Source organism: Aythya marila, assembly GCF_965140915.1.
Source record: "Aythya marila genome assembly, chromosome: 26".
In the NCBI taxonomy this organism is placed as follows: domain Eukaryota; kingdom Metazoa; phylum Chordata; class Aves; order Anseriformes; family Anatidae; genus Aythya; species Aythya marila.
The window spans coordinates 1839097-1850592 of record NC_139067.1 but is presented as its reverse complement, the minus strand read 5'-3'; the positions used below and the strand labels follow the sequence as shown (position 1 = coordinate 1850592).

The following is an 11496-nucleotide window of genomic DNA, read 5'->3' as shown; positions in this document are numbered from 1 at the left end:
GCTTACACCCCCCCAGTTCCCCCCCCTCCCAGGTTGCACCCCAGCTTTGCAAACCCCCCCCGTGTTGCACCCCCAAGTTTCGCACCCCCCCCCGCTTCACCCCCCCTGGATTTGCACCCCCCCGATTTTACACCCCCCGATTTTACCCCACGTTCTTTGCGCCCCCACGGTCCGCACCCCCTACTTCCCCCCCCATAATTTCCCCCCCCACCTTTGCACCCCCACGGTTCCCACCCCCCCACTTCCCACCCCCCACCTTCGCCCCCCAATATTTGCACCCCCCAGATTTCCACCCCCCCCCCAGTCCCGTTCCACACCCCCAAATTTCGGGTCCCCCCCCCCCCCCTCTCCACGGTACCTCCGTGCCGCGCCATGGTGCGCGCAGCGCTCACATCGCGCGCCCGGGGCCGGGGTTGCGCGCACCCGGCCGGGCTCGCACCCGCCCCGGGGACCCAAAACGCCTCGGAACCGAGGGGGGGGAAGGCGGAGAAGTCCCCCCCCCCCAAAAAAAAATTAAAAATAAGCGCAGCACCGCCGCCTGCAGGGCTGGGGAGGGAAGCAGCCCAGGAGTAAAGCCAGGTCACCTTTAATCGGAAGCAACAACGCGCACCGGCACGGGGCGGGGGGGGCGGGGGGGGGCCGGAATTAAATCCCAGAGACCCCCCCCACCCCCCCCGACCCCCCCCCGGGGTGAAAATCCCGCATTTGTACTCCTGGGGGGGGGGTGTGCAAGGGAATGGTGAAAGGCAGCGAGGGGCCCGGTGCGCAATTGGCGGGGTTTTTCCCCCAAAATTTACATTCGGAGCGGCCCCAGCGGGGGGGGGCAGCGGCTGGAAACGGGGGGGGCATGGGAAGGGTGGGGGGGGCGGAGGGGGGGCTCTGCCCCCCAAAAAATTGTGTCCGAGGAAGGTGCTGTGGGGGGGGGCGCTGCACAGGGGGGCAGCACCCAGTGCCCTGCTGCGACCCCCCCCCCCAATTTCCCCCCCCTATTTCCCTATTTCACCCCCCCCCAAAAAAAGGGCATCTGCACTCACACACACACCCCCCCCCAAGCTCAGGAGCTGCCCCCCCCAGCCCTGCCGAGCCCCCCCCCAATTTTCTAGCCCCATCTTTTTGCCCCCCCCTCCCCAATTTTACCCCCATCCATGACCCCCCCTCACCCCCCCAGCTGGGTGCCAGGCAGGTTTTGGCAGTGTACGAGTGGTCGTGGTGCACGGGGGGGGGGGGACACCAGGGTGGGGGGGGGTAAAATGAGTCTGGGGGGGGTAAAATGAGCCTGGGGGGGGACACCCCCACCATGAGCCACATCCTGCAGGCGCTCCCCATCCCTGGGGGGGGGCACGGGGGGGGTGCTGAGCCCAGGGGGGGGGTGCCAACCCCATCAGCGTGCCTGGGGGGGGGCGAGATGGGGGTAAATTTCTCCTCCCCCCCCCCCCGCAGAACCGTGCCCCCAGCCCCATCAGCTCACTGCAAGTTGGGCACGGAGAGGGGGGGGGTCCCGGAGAGATGTGTGTGTGGGGGGGTGGGCACAAGGCTGAGCCCCCTGCAAAACGGTAGGGGGCTGGGGGGGGGGCTGTGAGGGGTGTGGGGGGGTGCTAAAAACCGGCTGGGGGGGGGTCGTGGCGCCGGGGGGGGGGGTCAGAAGAGGAAGGCTTTCTTCTTCAGCTCGTTGCGCTTCCACAGGGCCAGCTTGCCGAACTCCTCGGGGGGCATCTCGAAGACCCGCAGGAAATCCTCGGGGGAGAGGTGCCTCTGCAGGATGGGGGGGGTCAAAATATGTCAAGACCCCCCCCAAAATATTGTCTGCCCCCCCCCTCCCAGGTGCAGCCCCTTACCTCCAGCCTGGTCCTGTCCACGCCGGGGGGCAGCTTGACGCGGCCTCTGTTGGTCACCATCAGCATCTCGTAGGGGTAAATCTGGGATGGGGGGGGGGAAAAAAAAGCCGTGAGACCCCCCCCCAACGCACACAGAGCCTGGTGCCCCCCCCCTGAAGCCCACCGCCCCCCCCCCCCCAAAGCCCCCTCACCTTTTGCTCCAGCATGCTGGGCAGGGAGTTGCCTCTGTCCATGCGCCCGCGCTGCCCGTTCTGCGGGGATGAAGGCGGCACCATCATCATCCTCACAACAACCCCCCCCCCCCAAAAAAAAATAAAAAATAGACACCAGCCGCCCCCCCACACCTTCATCCCACCCCCCCCCAGCCCCTCTGAGGTGTCCCAGCCCCTCCGAGGTGTCCCCATGTGTCCCCCCCCCCCCTCCATACGTCACCCTCTGGGCGCTGGCAGCCGGCTGGGCGCTCACCTGCACGCCTGCAAAAGAGGGGAGGGGGCTCAGCACCCCCCTGGATGTCCCCCCCCCCCAACATGGGTGACCCCCCCGGACCCGAGGATGTCCCCAGAGGTGTCCCCCTTGTCCCCAGGGGTGTTCTCCCCATGCCCAGGGGTGTCCCCCTCTCCCCAAAGATGTTCCCTGGTCCCCAGGGGTGTCCCCTGGTCCCCAGGAACAAACCCCCCCCATCCCTAGGGGTGTCCCCCCTCCCCAAAAATGTCCCCCCCCATCCCCAGGAATGTCACCTCTGTCCCCAGGGGTGTCCCCCTATGTCCCCAGGGACATGTCACCATCCCCAGGGATGTCCCCTTGTTCCCAGGAACGACCCTCCCCTGTCCCTAGGGGTGTCCCCCCATCCCCCCAAATGTCCCCATGTCCCCAGGAATGTCCCCCCCATCCCCAAGGGATGTCCCCATGTCCCCATGGATGTCACCCCTTCAACCCCAGGGATGTCCCCCCATCCCCTAAGATGTCCCCTTGTCCCCAGGGATGACCCCCCTGTCCCTAGGGGTGTCCCCCCTCCCCAAAAATGTCCCCAAAAATGTTCCCATGTCCCCAAGAACGTCCCCACTTCCCCGGGGATGTCCCCCCTTCAACCCCAGAAATGTCCCCCCGTCCCCAAGGGATGTCCCCCCATCCCCAAAGCTGTCCCCCTGTCCCCAAAAGGTGTCCCCCCCATGTCCCCAAATGCGCCCCCCCCCCCATAACCACTCGGCGCTCACCCGGGCTCCCCTTCTCGCTGCTCCCCGAGCTGAACTCCGCCGACTGCAGCTGGCAGGGGACAGGAGGGGACACGAGGGGACAGCGTCAGGGGGGTGCCACCGCCACCCTAAGACCCCCCCACAACCACGGGGAGCCCCCCCCCAGGCCCCACTCACCCGGGTCAGGGTGCTGCGGCCGGAGGCGGGCAGCGAGGAGCTCTTGTAGCTGCCGCTGTGCAGCGCTGGGAGAGAGCGGGAGGTCAGGACTGGGAGTACTGGGAGCACTGGGAGGACTGGGAGGGGACTGGGAGGTTACTGGGAAGGGACTGGGGGGGTGGACAGAGCCACTGGGGGTCGTCCTGCCCCACATACACGTGTGGAAGGGCGTCCGGTCCGGCAGCGAGCGGGTTTTCCTGCGGATGGGCAGCGATTTCTCCATCTCCTCCTTCAGGATCAGCTTCCCCAGGTTGGAGGTGACCTGGGGGGGGGGGACAAGGGACACGCGGGGGGGTCAGGTCAAGGTTGGCACCTCCCCAGCCCCCCCCGGACCGCCCCGGTGCCCTCCCGTCACCTTGCTCAGCTCCTGCCGCTGGAGCTCCCGCAGGCTCTTCATCTCCTCCGTCAGATCCTCCTCCTCCTCCTCCCCTCTCTTGGAGGCCATCCTCCTCCTCCACTCCGTTTCTGGGGGAAAAAAAGAGGATTTTAGCCCAGCCCCAAACCCGATACCCCCAGAGGGGGGGGTTTTGTGGTTTTTTTTTGGGGGGAAAAACCACCCCAGCGCCTACCCACGACGGCCAGGGACGGGGGGCACGGCCAGTAGTCGGTCTCGATTTTGGCAGGCTGGTTGGGGTCGGGGGGCTGCGCGGCGGGGAATTTGGACGACTCGATGATCAGATCCTCTATCAGGTGCTTGCCGTGGTGGGGGCCGCTGTGGGGTTCTGGGGGGGGGCACACGGGGTTGATAATTAAAAGGGGGGAGATAATTAAAAGGGGGGGGGGGTCCCCGGTGCCGTGTGCCGTGCGCCGCGCTCACCTTTCTGCCGGTAAATCGGGGGCTTCTTGTAGATGTTGAGCTCCATGGTGTCGGTCTCTGCACGGGGAAGGGCAGGGTTAGCCCCCCCCCCAGAAGGTCCTCGCCCACCCCCGTTTGCCCAGTTCTCCCAGTTTGGGGGGGGCAATGGGATTTATGGGATTTGGGGGGTTTTTTTTTTAGGTGCGTACCGGGCCGGTGGAAGTGCTGGACGCTGCTGCGGGGGGTGCTGGCGGCCGGCCGGGGGGGGGGCTGCGAGGTGCCGCCGGGGGTCCGGCTCTCCAACCACTCCCGGATGACCTGGGGGGGGGTCGTGAAGGGGTGGGGGGGCGAAATTTTGGGGGGTGGGCTCGGCGCCACCCCCCGTGCACAAATCCCCCCCCGGCGCACTCACCTCGGGGGACGGAGGAGGAGAGATGGATTTGGGAGACAGCGAGCGCTGCGGGGGGGGGGGCAAAAAAAAAAAAAAAAAAGGGTTAATCCCACAGCCAGGGACCCCCCAAATCCCTGGGGGGGGGATTTTTGTGTCCCCCCCCTCACCTCCCGGCTGCGGGGCAGCTCCACGTGCTCCATCAGGGAGTAGGTGAAGTGGGGCTCGTAGATCATCAGGTCGGGGCGCTCGATGTCCAGGATGGCCTTGTCCTTGGGGATGGCGGCCAGGTCCTTGTAGCCCAGCACCTCGTTGTCCATTTTGGCCTGGGAAAAAAGAGGTGAAAAACAGCGATTTTGGGTGCGGGAGGGGAATTTGGGGGTGTTTTTCCAGCGGTGTTTGGGGAATGAGCTCTTACCACGATGCTGGAGGGCGAGCCCGGGACGCTGGAGCCGCGCGAGGAGCAGACGCTCCCAGGGGAGGTCAGCGGTTGCTGGAAGGGATTGGGAATTTATTTGGGATTATTTAGGATGATTTAGGATTATTTGGGATTGGGATGACAGATCTGGGATGATAGATTTCGGATCCGGGGTTTGGGATGGTAGATTTGGGAGCTGGGGTTTGGCAACCCCAAATTTTGGGCACATGGGGAGTGCTCCGGGCTGGAGCGGGGCCGTGGCACGAGGGCGGGGGGGCACCCCAAAAAAAAAACAACAAAAAAAAGGGGAGATGCCCCCGGGGGTGGGGGACTCCTGGGTGGGCCCTGGGGGGGGGTCTCCTCGCCCCCAATTTTTAGGTTTAGGGTTTGGGGACGCTTGGGAGGGGACGGGGACACGTTGCCACTAGATGGTGCTGCCAGGCCGGGAGGAGGAGGAGGAGGAGGAAGGCAGGGGAGGAAGGCAGCCCCAGGGGGGTCCCCAAATTCCGGCACCCCCCCCCCAAACCCCCTGTCCCCCCTCCTTTTACCTTCTGCAGTCTTTCCATTCAGCTGCGCACCGGAGGGGCCGGGTCAGTCACAGGGTCCTGTGATGGGGGGGGAGCAAGAGCAGAAATTTTGGGGACCCCCCCCCCAAAAGGTGGGCACGCAGCACCCCGGGGCGAGGTGCCACCCACCCTGGGGGGGGGGACACGAAAAGTTCCGGGGCTGTTTGGGGTTAAGGGGGGGGGGGGATTGGGGTCCCCCACTCACCTCTGTGGCTCCGCATCCCTCTGGGTGCCAACGCCGGGCTGGGGGCTCGGGGGCTGCCTCTGTGAGGGCGAAATGGGGAGGGGGGGGGTGAGGGGGGCAGGGTTGGGGGCTCCCCAATTTTGGGATCGATCCCTGGCGCTGGGGGCTCGCCGAGAAACCCCTGGGCACCTGCCCCAGCCCCTAAACCAGGGGCAGAACCCACCCCGAGGGACCCCAAGGGACCCCAAAGGGACCCCGAGGAACCCAAAGGGACCCCAAAAGGACCCCAAAGGGACCCCAAAAGGGGCTTATAGGGTGGCGGTGGTGCAGCTCCCAGCCCCGTCACCCCAAAGCCGTGCCTGGCACCCGCTGTGGCCCCTGCCCCGTGGCCGGGTGGCTGCTGACGAGGGCTGAAAGCCGAGGGCACGAGGGCCGGGAGGGCTTTTGTCCCCCAGAAGGCTCCAGCAGCAGCGGGACGCGCACTGCGCCCAGCCCCTGCCCTCAACCCCCCGGCTGGAAAAGCCCCGAAAGGGGTTTTTTTAAAAAAAAAAAAAAAAAAACAAAACCCACAAAGCCCCCGGACAAAGGAGAAAATTCCCCATTTTTATGTTTTTTTTTTGCCTCCCAACTTCTCCTTTCAGAGCGGGGAGCACCTGGAAAATAAAAATAAATCAAACCCCGTGCCGGCGCAGCGCCCCAAACCTCCCCAAAACCTCCCCAAATCCCCCCTCGGGGCATGGGGTTGGGGGGTGCCAACCACCCCCAGCCCCCCCCCGGGACCCCAGCCCCAGTAAAAACGGGGAAGGGGGAAATGTGACATCCCCTAGCACCTTGGGGGGGGGTCGAGCTGCCATAAAGGGGTCCGGAGCCTCCCCAAAAAGCGCCTTTGGAGGTCACCCCATAAAAATCATCCCCTATTTTGGCACCGGGGGGGGGGTCAGATCCGCTCGCCCCCAGCCCAGCAGCTCGGGGGCACCTCGGGGGCTGGGGGCCCGGTGCTGTTGGCACCCCCGGAGCGTGGCCGGGCACGGCACAAGGCGGCTTTGTGCTGGCCCCCCCCGCGCCCCCCGTGAGCTCACACTTTCCATCCTCCGAGCCAGGGAGGGTTTGTTCCTCCAGCACAACCCCCCAATCCCCCCCCAGCCCTTTTTTTGGGGACCCCACGGGTGCCGTGGCGAGAGGAGGGGACACGCGTGGGACCCCCCAGGAGCTGCTGGGGGGGGGTCCGGGGGGGGGGCGAGCAGATGGATGAGCCGGCAAATAGCAGGAGGCAGAGGAAGGGTGGGTGTGGGGTGGCTGCGGATGCTGGGGAGGAAAAAGGAAAACAAACCCCAGAGAGGGGCTGGGGGGGGGGAGATGGAGCTGTCCCCCTCCCCCCGGTTGGATTAAGGGACATGGGGGGGGGGCAGCTTATCAGCTGTGGGCAGGGTGGGGGCCACCGCCCCACGGCACCCTCGCGGCTCCCCGAGATAAGGGCGGCTCGGGGACGGTGCCGCCAGGGGATTTTGGGGGCCAAGAGCCAGGAATAGGGTGTGTGTGTGGGGGGGGGACACGCACCGAGCCCCCCCCCTGTGGGCACCTGGGGGGGGAATGGGGAGAGGAAGAGGGATGGATGGACGGACAGATGGATGGGGTGTAGGAGACCCCCCCCCAAAGCGTCACCCAGCCCCTGGGCTGTGGGGGGGGGGCGTGGAGAGGTCGGTTCCCCCCCCCCACACACACACACACAGACCCCCCCCACCCCGCCCCGAGGAAATCCGGATTTGACTTTTCACAGCCGCCAAAGCCATCAGCGCGCGGGGCCGGGCGAAAGGCCAGGCTGCACGGCCCCCCCCCCCAAAAAAAAAACACCAAAAAACCCCTAACCAGGGGTGCGGGGAGCAACGAGGGACCCCCAGCCTTCCTCCCCTCGCCCTCCTCCTCCTCCTCTCCTCGCTGCCCTTCCCTCCCCAGAGCAGCGGGCGCGGGCCCCCTGCCCTATCCATGCGCGGAGACGGGGGGGGGGGACACCCGGGGGGGGGTCACAAGTTCCCCGAACAGCCGGTTCCTGGGAACGGCTCCGGCGTTTCCCAGCCCAACCCAGCCTCCTCCTCCTCCTCCTCTTCCTCCTCTTCTTCCTCCCCTGCTCGCAAGCTCCCGGCTGACGGCGAGGCCCCGAGCGTCCTCCCCGCAACTCGATCGGGCACGGGGCGCACGGGGCGCGCGGTGTCCAGTTCCTGCGTCCTGCTTCTCGCCCTTTCTGTCCCCCCCCCCCCCCGGGGGACAGAAAAATTTCTCCCCGATCTGGGCCCAAACCTCACCTACCCACCCCAAAATCCCAACCCAGCCGCTGGTTTTTAATCCCGGATGCGCGGCACCTGCCCAAAACCCCCCAAACCCTCGTTTTTTTGGGGGGTTTGGTGCTCCCCCCCCACCCCACAGGGCTCCGATGGCCACCCCGCAGCCCGCTGTGGCTCACGTGGCACGTAATCTGGGATTAGGATGGGATTAGCCTGCTCATCCCGCACGCGGAGGGGCCGCCGGGGACCCAGCGGGGTCTGGGAGATGCCCACGGCCCCCCAAATGAACCCCAAAACCTCCCAGCCCCATGGGACACCCTACATGGGGTGTCCTGGGGACCCCGATGCCACCACAGCGTGGCACCTGCCCAAAATGTGGCCGGGGGCTCCCCGGGGCCGAGGTGGCAGCTGGTGGCCCTGGTTTTACCGGGTTTAGCCCTGCCTGACCACCGACCCCGCACGCCCACGGCCCCATAGCGGGGTTGGGGTGCCCCAAATGGGAGCCACCGCGGGGCCGGGGGGGTGCCAAAATCTCAGGGCGCACCCCAAAACCACAACGAGACCCCCAGAGCATCGACCCCATCGCACCCAGCACTCCTGGGAGCAGGGGATCAGTGGTGTCCCCCCCCAAAAAAATAAACCCTACAGGGCTGAGACCCCCCCAGACTCACTCCACAGGTGGGGCCGGGAGCGCCCAGGCTCCTCCTCCCTCGGGGGACGCGGTGGCAACGCTGCTGTCCCCAGGGAGGGACTGGGACGTCCCCTCTCCCCAAAACCCCTGCTATGGGGGTGTTTTTTTTGGGGGGGGGGGGGGACCGTGGGATAAATCAGGTGCACCCTGGGGAGAGCCGCCCCCCCCGCGTCCCCACGTCACCGCCTTCCTGTCCCCAAGAGCCCCCCGGCAAGGGCAGCTCTGCCCCAAACGGGCACGGGGACACAGGGCAGGGCTGCAGCCCCCCCAGGAGAAGAAGGGGGATGAAATTTTGGGCTGCCCCCACCCTTTAGGACCCCCCCCCTCAACGTTGGGGAGGGCGAGCGGGGAGCAGCGACGGGGAACCCACGGGCGGTGGCCGCCGACCCTGCGCAACGCAGCCCCCCCCCGGAGAGGGTCCCGACCCCGATCTCCCCCTTCCCTTCGTCCCCACAGCCGGGGGGGGCACTCACCTAGGGCTGGGGCCACCTCATGCTTCCCTCCAGGGGGGTGGGGACCCCCTGGCCTCCTCCTCCTCCTCCTCCTCTCGCCGAGGCCGAAGCACGGCACCGGGGCTCGCATCCGAGCGCCCGCCGCTATCGGGCAGCGCAGGCGGCGGCCGAGCAGCCCCCGGGGCGCTGATAAGGGGGAGCTCAGCACCCGGGGTGGGTGCGTGGGTGGGTTAAAGGAGGCGGGGGGGGGGGGCACCCGATGCCGCTCCCCACCTCTGCTGCTGGCTCAGTCCCTTTCGGAACAAGAGGAGAATTAGCCGGCATCATGACGAAGCACTATTGGCGCTCGCTCGCGCGCCCAACGCTTCCCCGGCACAAAGAGGGAGGAAAGCGCAGAGGGACCCGGCCTGCGCGGCCCCGTTCGCTGGCAGGAGCGAGCTGGGGGGGTCCTGGAACCCCCCCCGTGCAAAGCAGCACCCCCAGCTAAAAGGTTTTGCCCCCCCTTGATCCCAATGCTGAGCACCGCGCGGTGCAGCGGGTGGTGCGGCAGGAACGCGTCCGCGGATCCTGCCCCAAAGCTGGGGGGGGTCCGAGGGTGGCACCCCCGTTAATTGGAGGAGAACCTCTTGGAAACACAGCTCCGGGGCTGAGGGTGCTCAGCAGGGCACGGGGAGGTGCTGAGCACCTGCCAAAAAAAAAAAAATAAAATAAAATCAAACCCTGACCTCTGAGGGGAACCCAGCACCGGGGCAGAGCCGCTCCCCTCCGCACCCCAATTCCCAGGGGGGCACCATCGAGCCCCCAGCCCTGGCACTGAGCGCTGAGGCTGGCCCAGCACCGCAGGGTGTGCCGGGGCAGGGCGGGGAGGCTGCGGCCTCCTCCTGCCCTCCAGCAGGGAAATTTTGGGGTGGTGGGGAGGGAGAACCCAGCCCTGGGGGGGCGCAGAACCCGTGCCGGCGGTGCCGCGGCGCAGGAAGCCGGCAGCTATTCCCGGCTGTGTGTGGGAGAGCTGCCTGGAGACGGGGCCTCCGCTGCTGGGTGCTCTCCCCCCAGGCACGCACGGAGCTGCTTGCTGCCTCAGTTTCCCTCCTGGCTCCCCAGAAACCATCTGGATGCGCTCACGGGGGGGGGGCTGGATGCGCACACCGGGGGGATACGCACACCGGGGGGGGCTGCGCACAGAGGGTGGGGGCACGCACGCACCCTTGGGTGCCAAGGCCGGCATAATTCGGAGGCCAAACCCCCCCCGGTCCCAGCCGCAGGATGCCGACCTGCCCCATCCTGGAGGTCCCCCTGGGGCCGTGCCCGTCGCTGGCCGAGGCTGCAGCCGCCCCCCCCCGGCGTTAACCCAGTTTCTCAAGCATGAAGGCAGCGCAGCGGCTGCTCGCCGCCAGCCTCCGGCACCCAGGGCACCCGATCCGGCTGCGGCTCCCGCAGCAGCACGCCCAGCACCCAAGGGTGCCGGGGAGCAGGCTGGAAATGCCCCTTTCCTGCCCCCCCTGAGCACCGCGCACCCACCGAGAACCACGCGCGGCCACGCTCCGGAGAGCCCCCGCGGGGTCACCGCGCCGTGTCCTTCACCGCCAGCTCTGCGGGGGGCTGGGATGGGTTTAAAGGGGGGGTTATGGGGTGGGCAAGAGGAGAGCAGGGCCCTACCTTCAAGGGAGCCCCCGGCCCGCCGCAGGCAGGTTCGCCCGTCCGCCGGGAGCCATGCCTGCGCCGAGCATCCCCTCCCTGCGCCGCACGGCGCGTTGCTACAGCGACCGCCTCCCTCCGCAGCCCCAGCGATGGAGGAGGATGTGCAGGAGCCGCCTTCGGCCTCACGGGAGCCGGGTTGGCCAAGGGGATGCTCCCCTCCGTGGCCCTTCCATGGGGCGGCCACGCCGTGACCCCGAAGCCAAGCCGTGCCCCAAGGGGTTGGGGTTGGAGAGGGGCACCCCCGGGTGCCGGGCGCAGCGGGGTGGGGATTGGGATGGGGTGACAGCAGGCTGGGTTTGGGGTGTCGGGGGGGCCCCAAATTCCCTCATCACCCCCTAACTGAGCGCAGGGGATGGCAAAGGCTTGGGGAAGGCAGGGGGTTGGCGAGACATCCTCCAGTGCACTTTCTCCACCTCCGCCCCCCGCCCCGGGTCTCACCTCAAAAAACAAGAAAGAAAACCCAGTGTGGGTTTGTTTTTTTTTTTTTTTTTTTCCTCTTCTTCCCCGACCATAATTAAAAAGGACTCACCCTTCCGAGCCCTTTCTATCCCGGGAGGTCGAGAAGAAAGAGAGGGGAGGAAGGGGGGAAAAAAAAAAAAAAACCTGAAAGAAAGGAGAGGAAGGGCTCGGGAAGGAGAGGAGAAGGGGAGAAAAAGGGACCGGGAAAAATTAAAAGCGGAGATTACACAAAGGGAACTCCTCTACCTTTGAAGCTTGGGCTAAATTGGGGAGGGGGCGGCGGGGGCAGGGAGGGTACAGACAGCTCGGCCCCTTTCTCAA

General features: G+C 66.7%; 2 protein-coding genes across 5 annotated transcripts in view; both read right to left on the bottom strand.

The window, feature by feature from the left end:
- The window catches only part of LOC309887764 (actin filament-associated protein 1-like 2), a 7469-nt gene extending 7057 nt beyond the window's left edge, over positions 1–412 (bottom strand). For all 3 annotated transcript variants that reach the window (XM_082779718.1, XM_082779719.1, XM_082779720.1), the window contains exon 1: positions 359–412. In XM_082779718.1, the coding sequence (XP_082635844.1) occupies positions 359–374 (16 nt within the window). In that variant the 5' untranslated portion in view covers positions 375–412. The remainder of the gene's footprint in view (positions 1–358) is intronic.
- A 249-nt stretch (positions 413–661) lies between these two features.
- DMTN (dematin actin binding protein) lies at positions 662–9592 on the bottom strand. 2 transcript variants are annotated; one of them, XM_082779375.1, is made up of 16 exons: positions 9040–9592; positions 5618–5676; positions 5395–5451; positions 4847–4921; positions 4599–4754; positions 4453–4497; positions 4250–4358; positions 4062–4118; positions 3814–3966; positions 3600–3709; positions 3401–3506; positions 3206–3270; positions 3050–3098; positions 2027–2308; positions 1836–1916; positions 662–1752 (listed from the first exon to the last, which is right to left on the bottom strand). In XM_082779375.1, exons 3-16 carry the CDS (start codon positions 5410–5412, stop codon positions 1460–1462), a joined length of 1599 nt encoding a protein of 532 aa, XP_082635501.1. In that variant the 5' UTR covers positions 5413–5451; positions 5618–5676; positions 9040–9592; the 3' UTR covers positions 662–1459. The 2 variants fall into 2 exon arrangements, with proteins under 2 accessions (XP_082635501.1, XP_082635502.1); XM_082779376.1 differs by having other exon boundaries at positions 1504–1752; positions 2027–2086; positions 3039–3098; positions 9040–9569.
- Positions 9593–11496: the final 1904 nt, after the last annotated feature.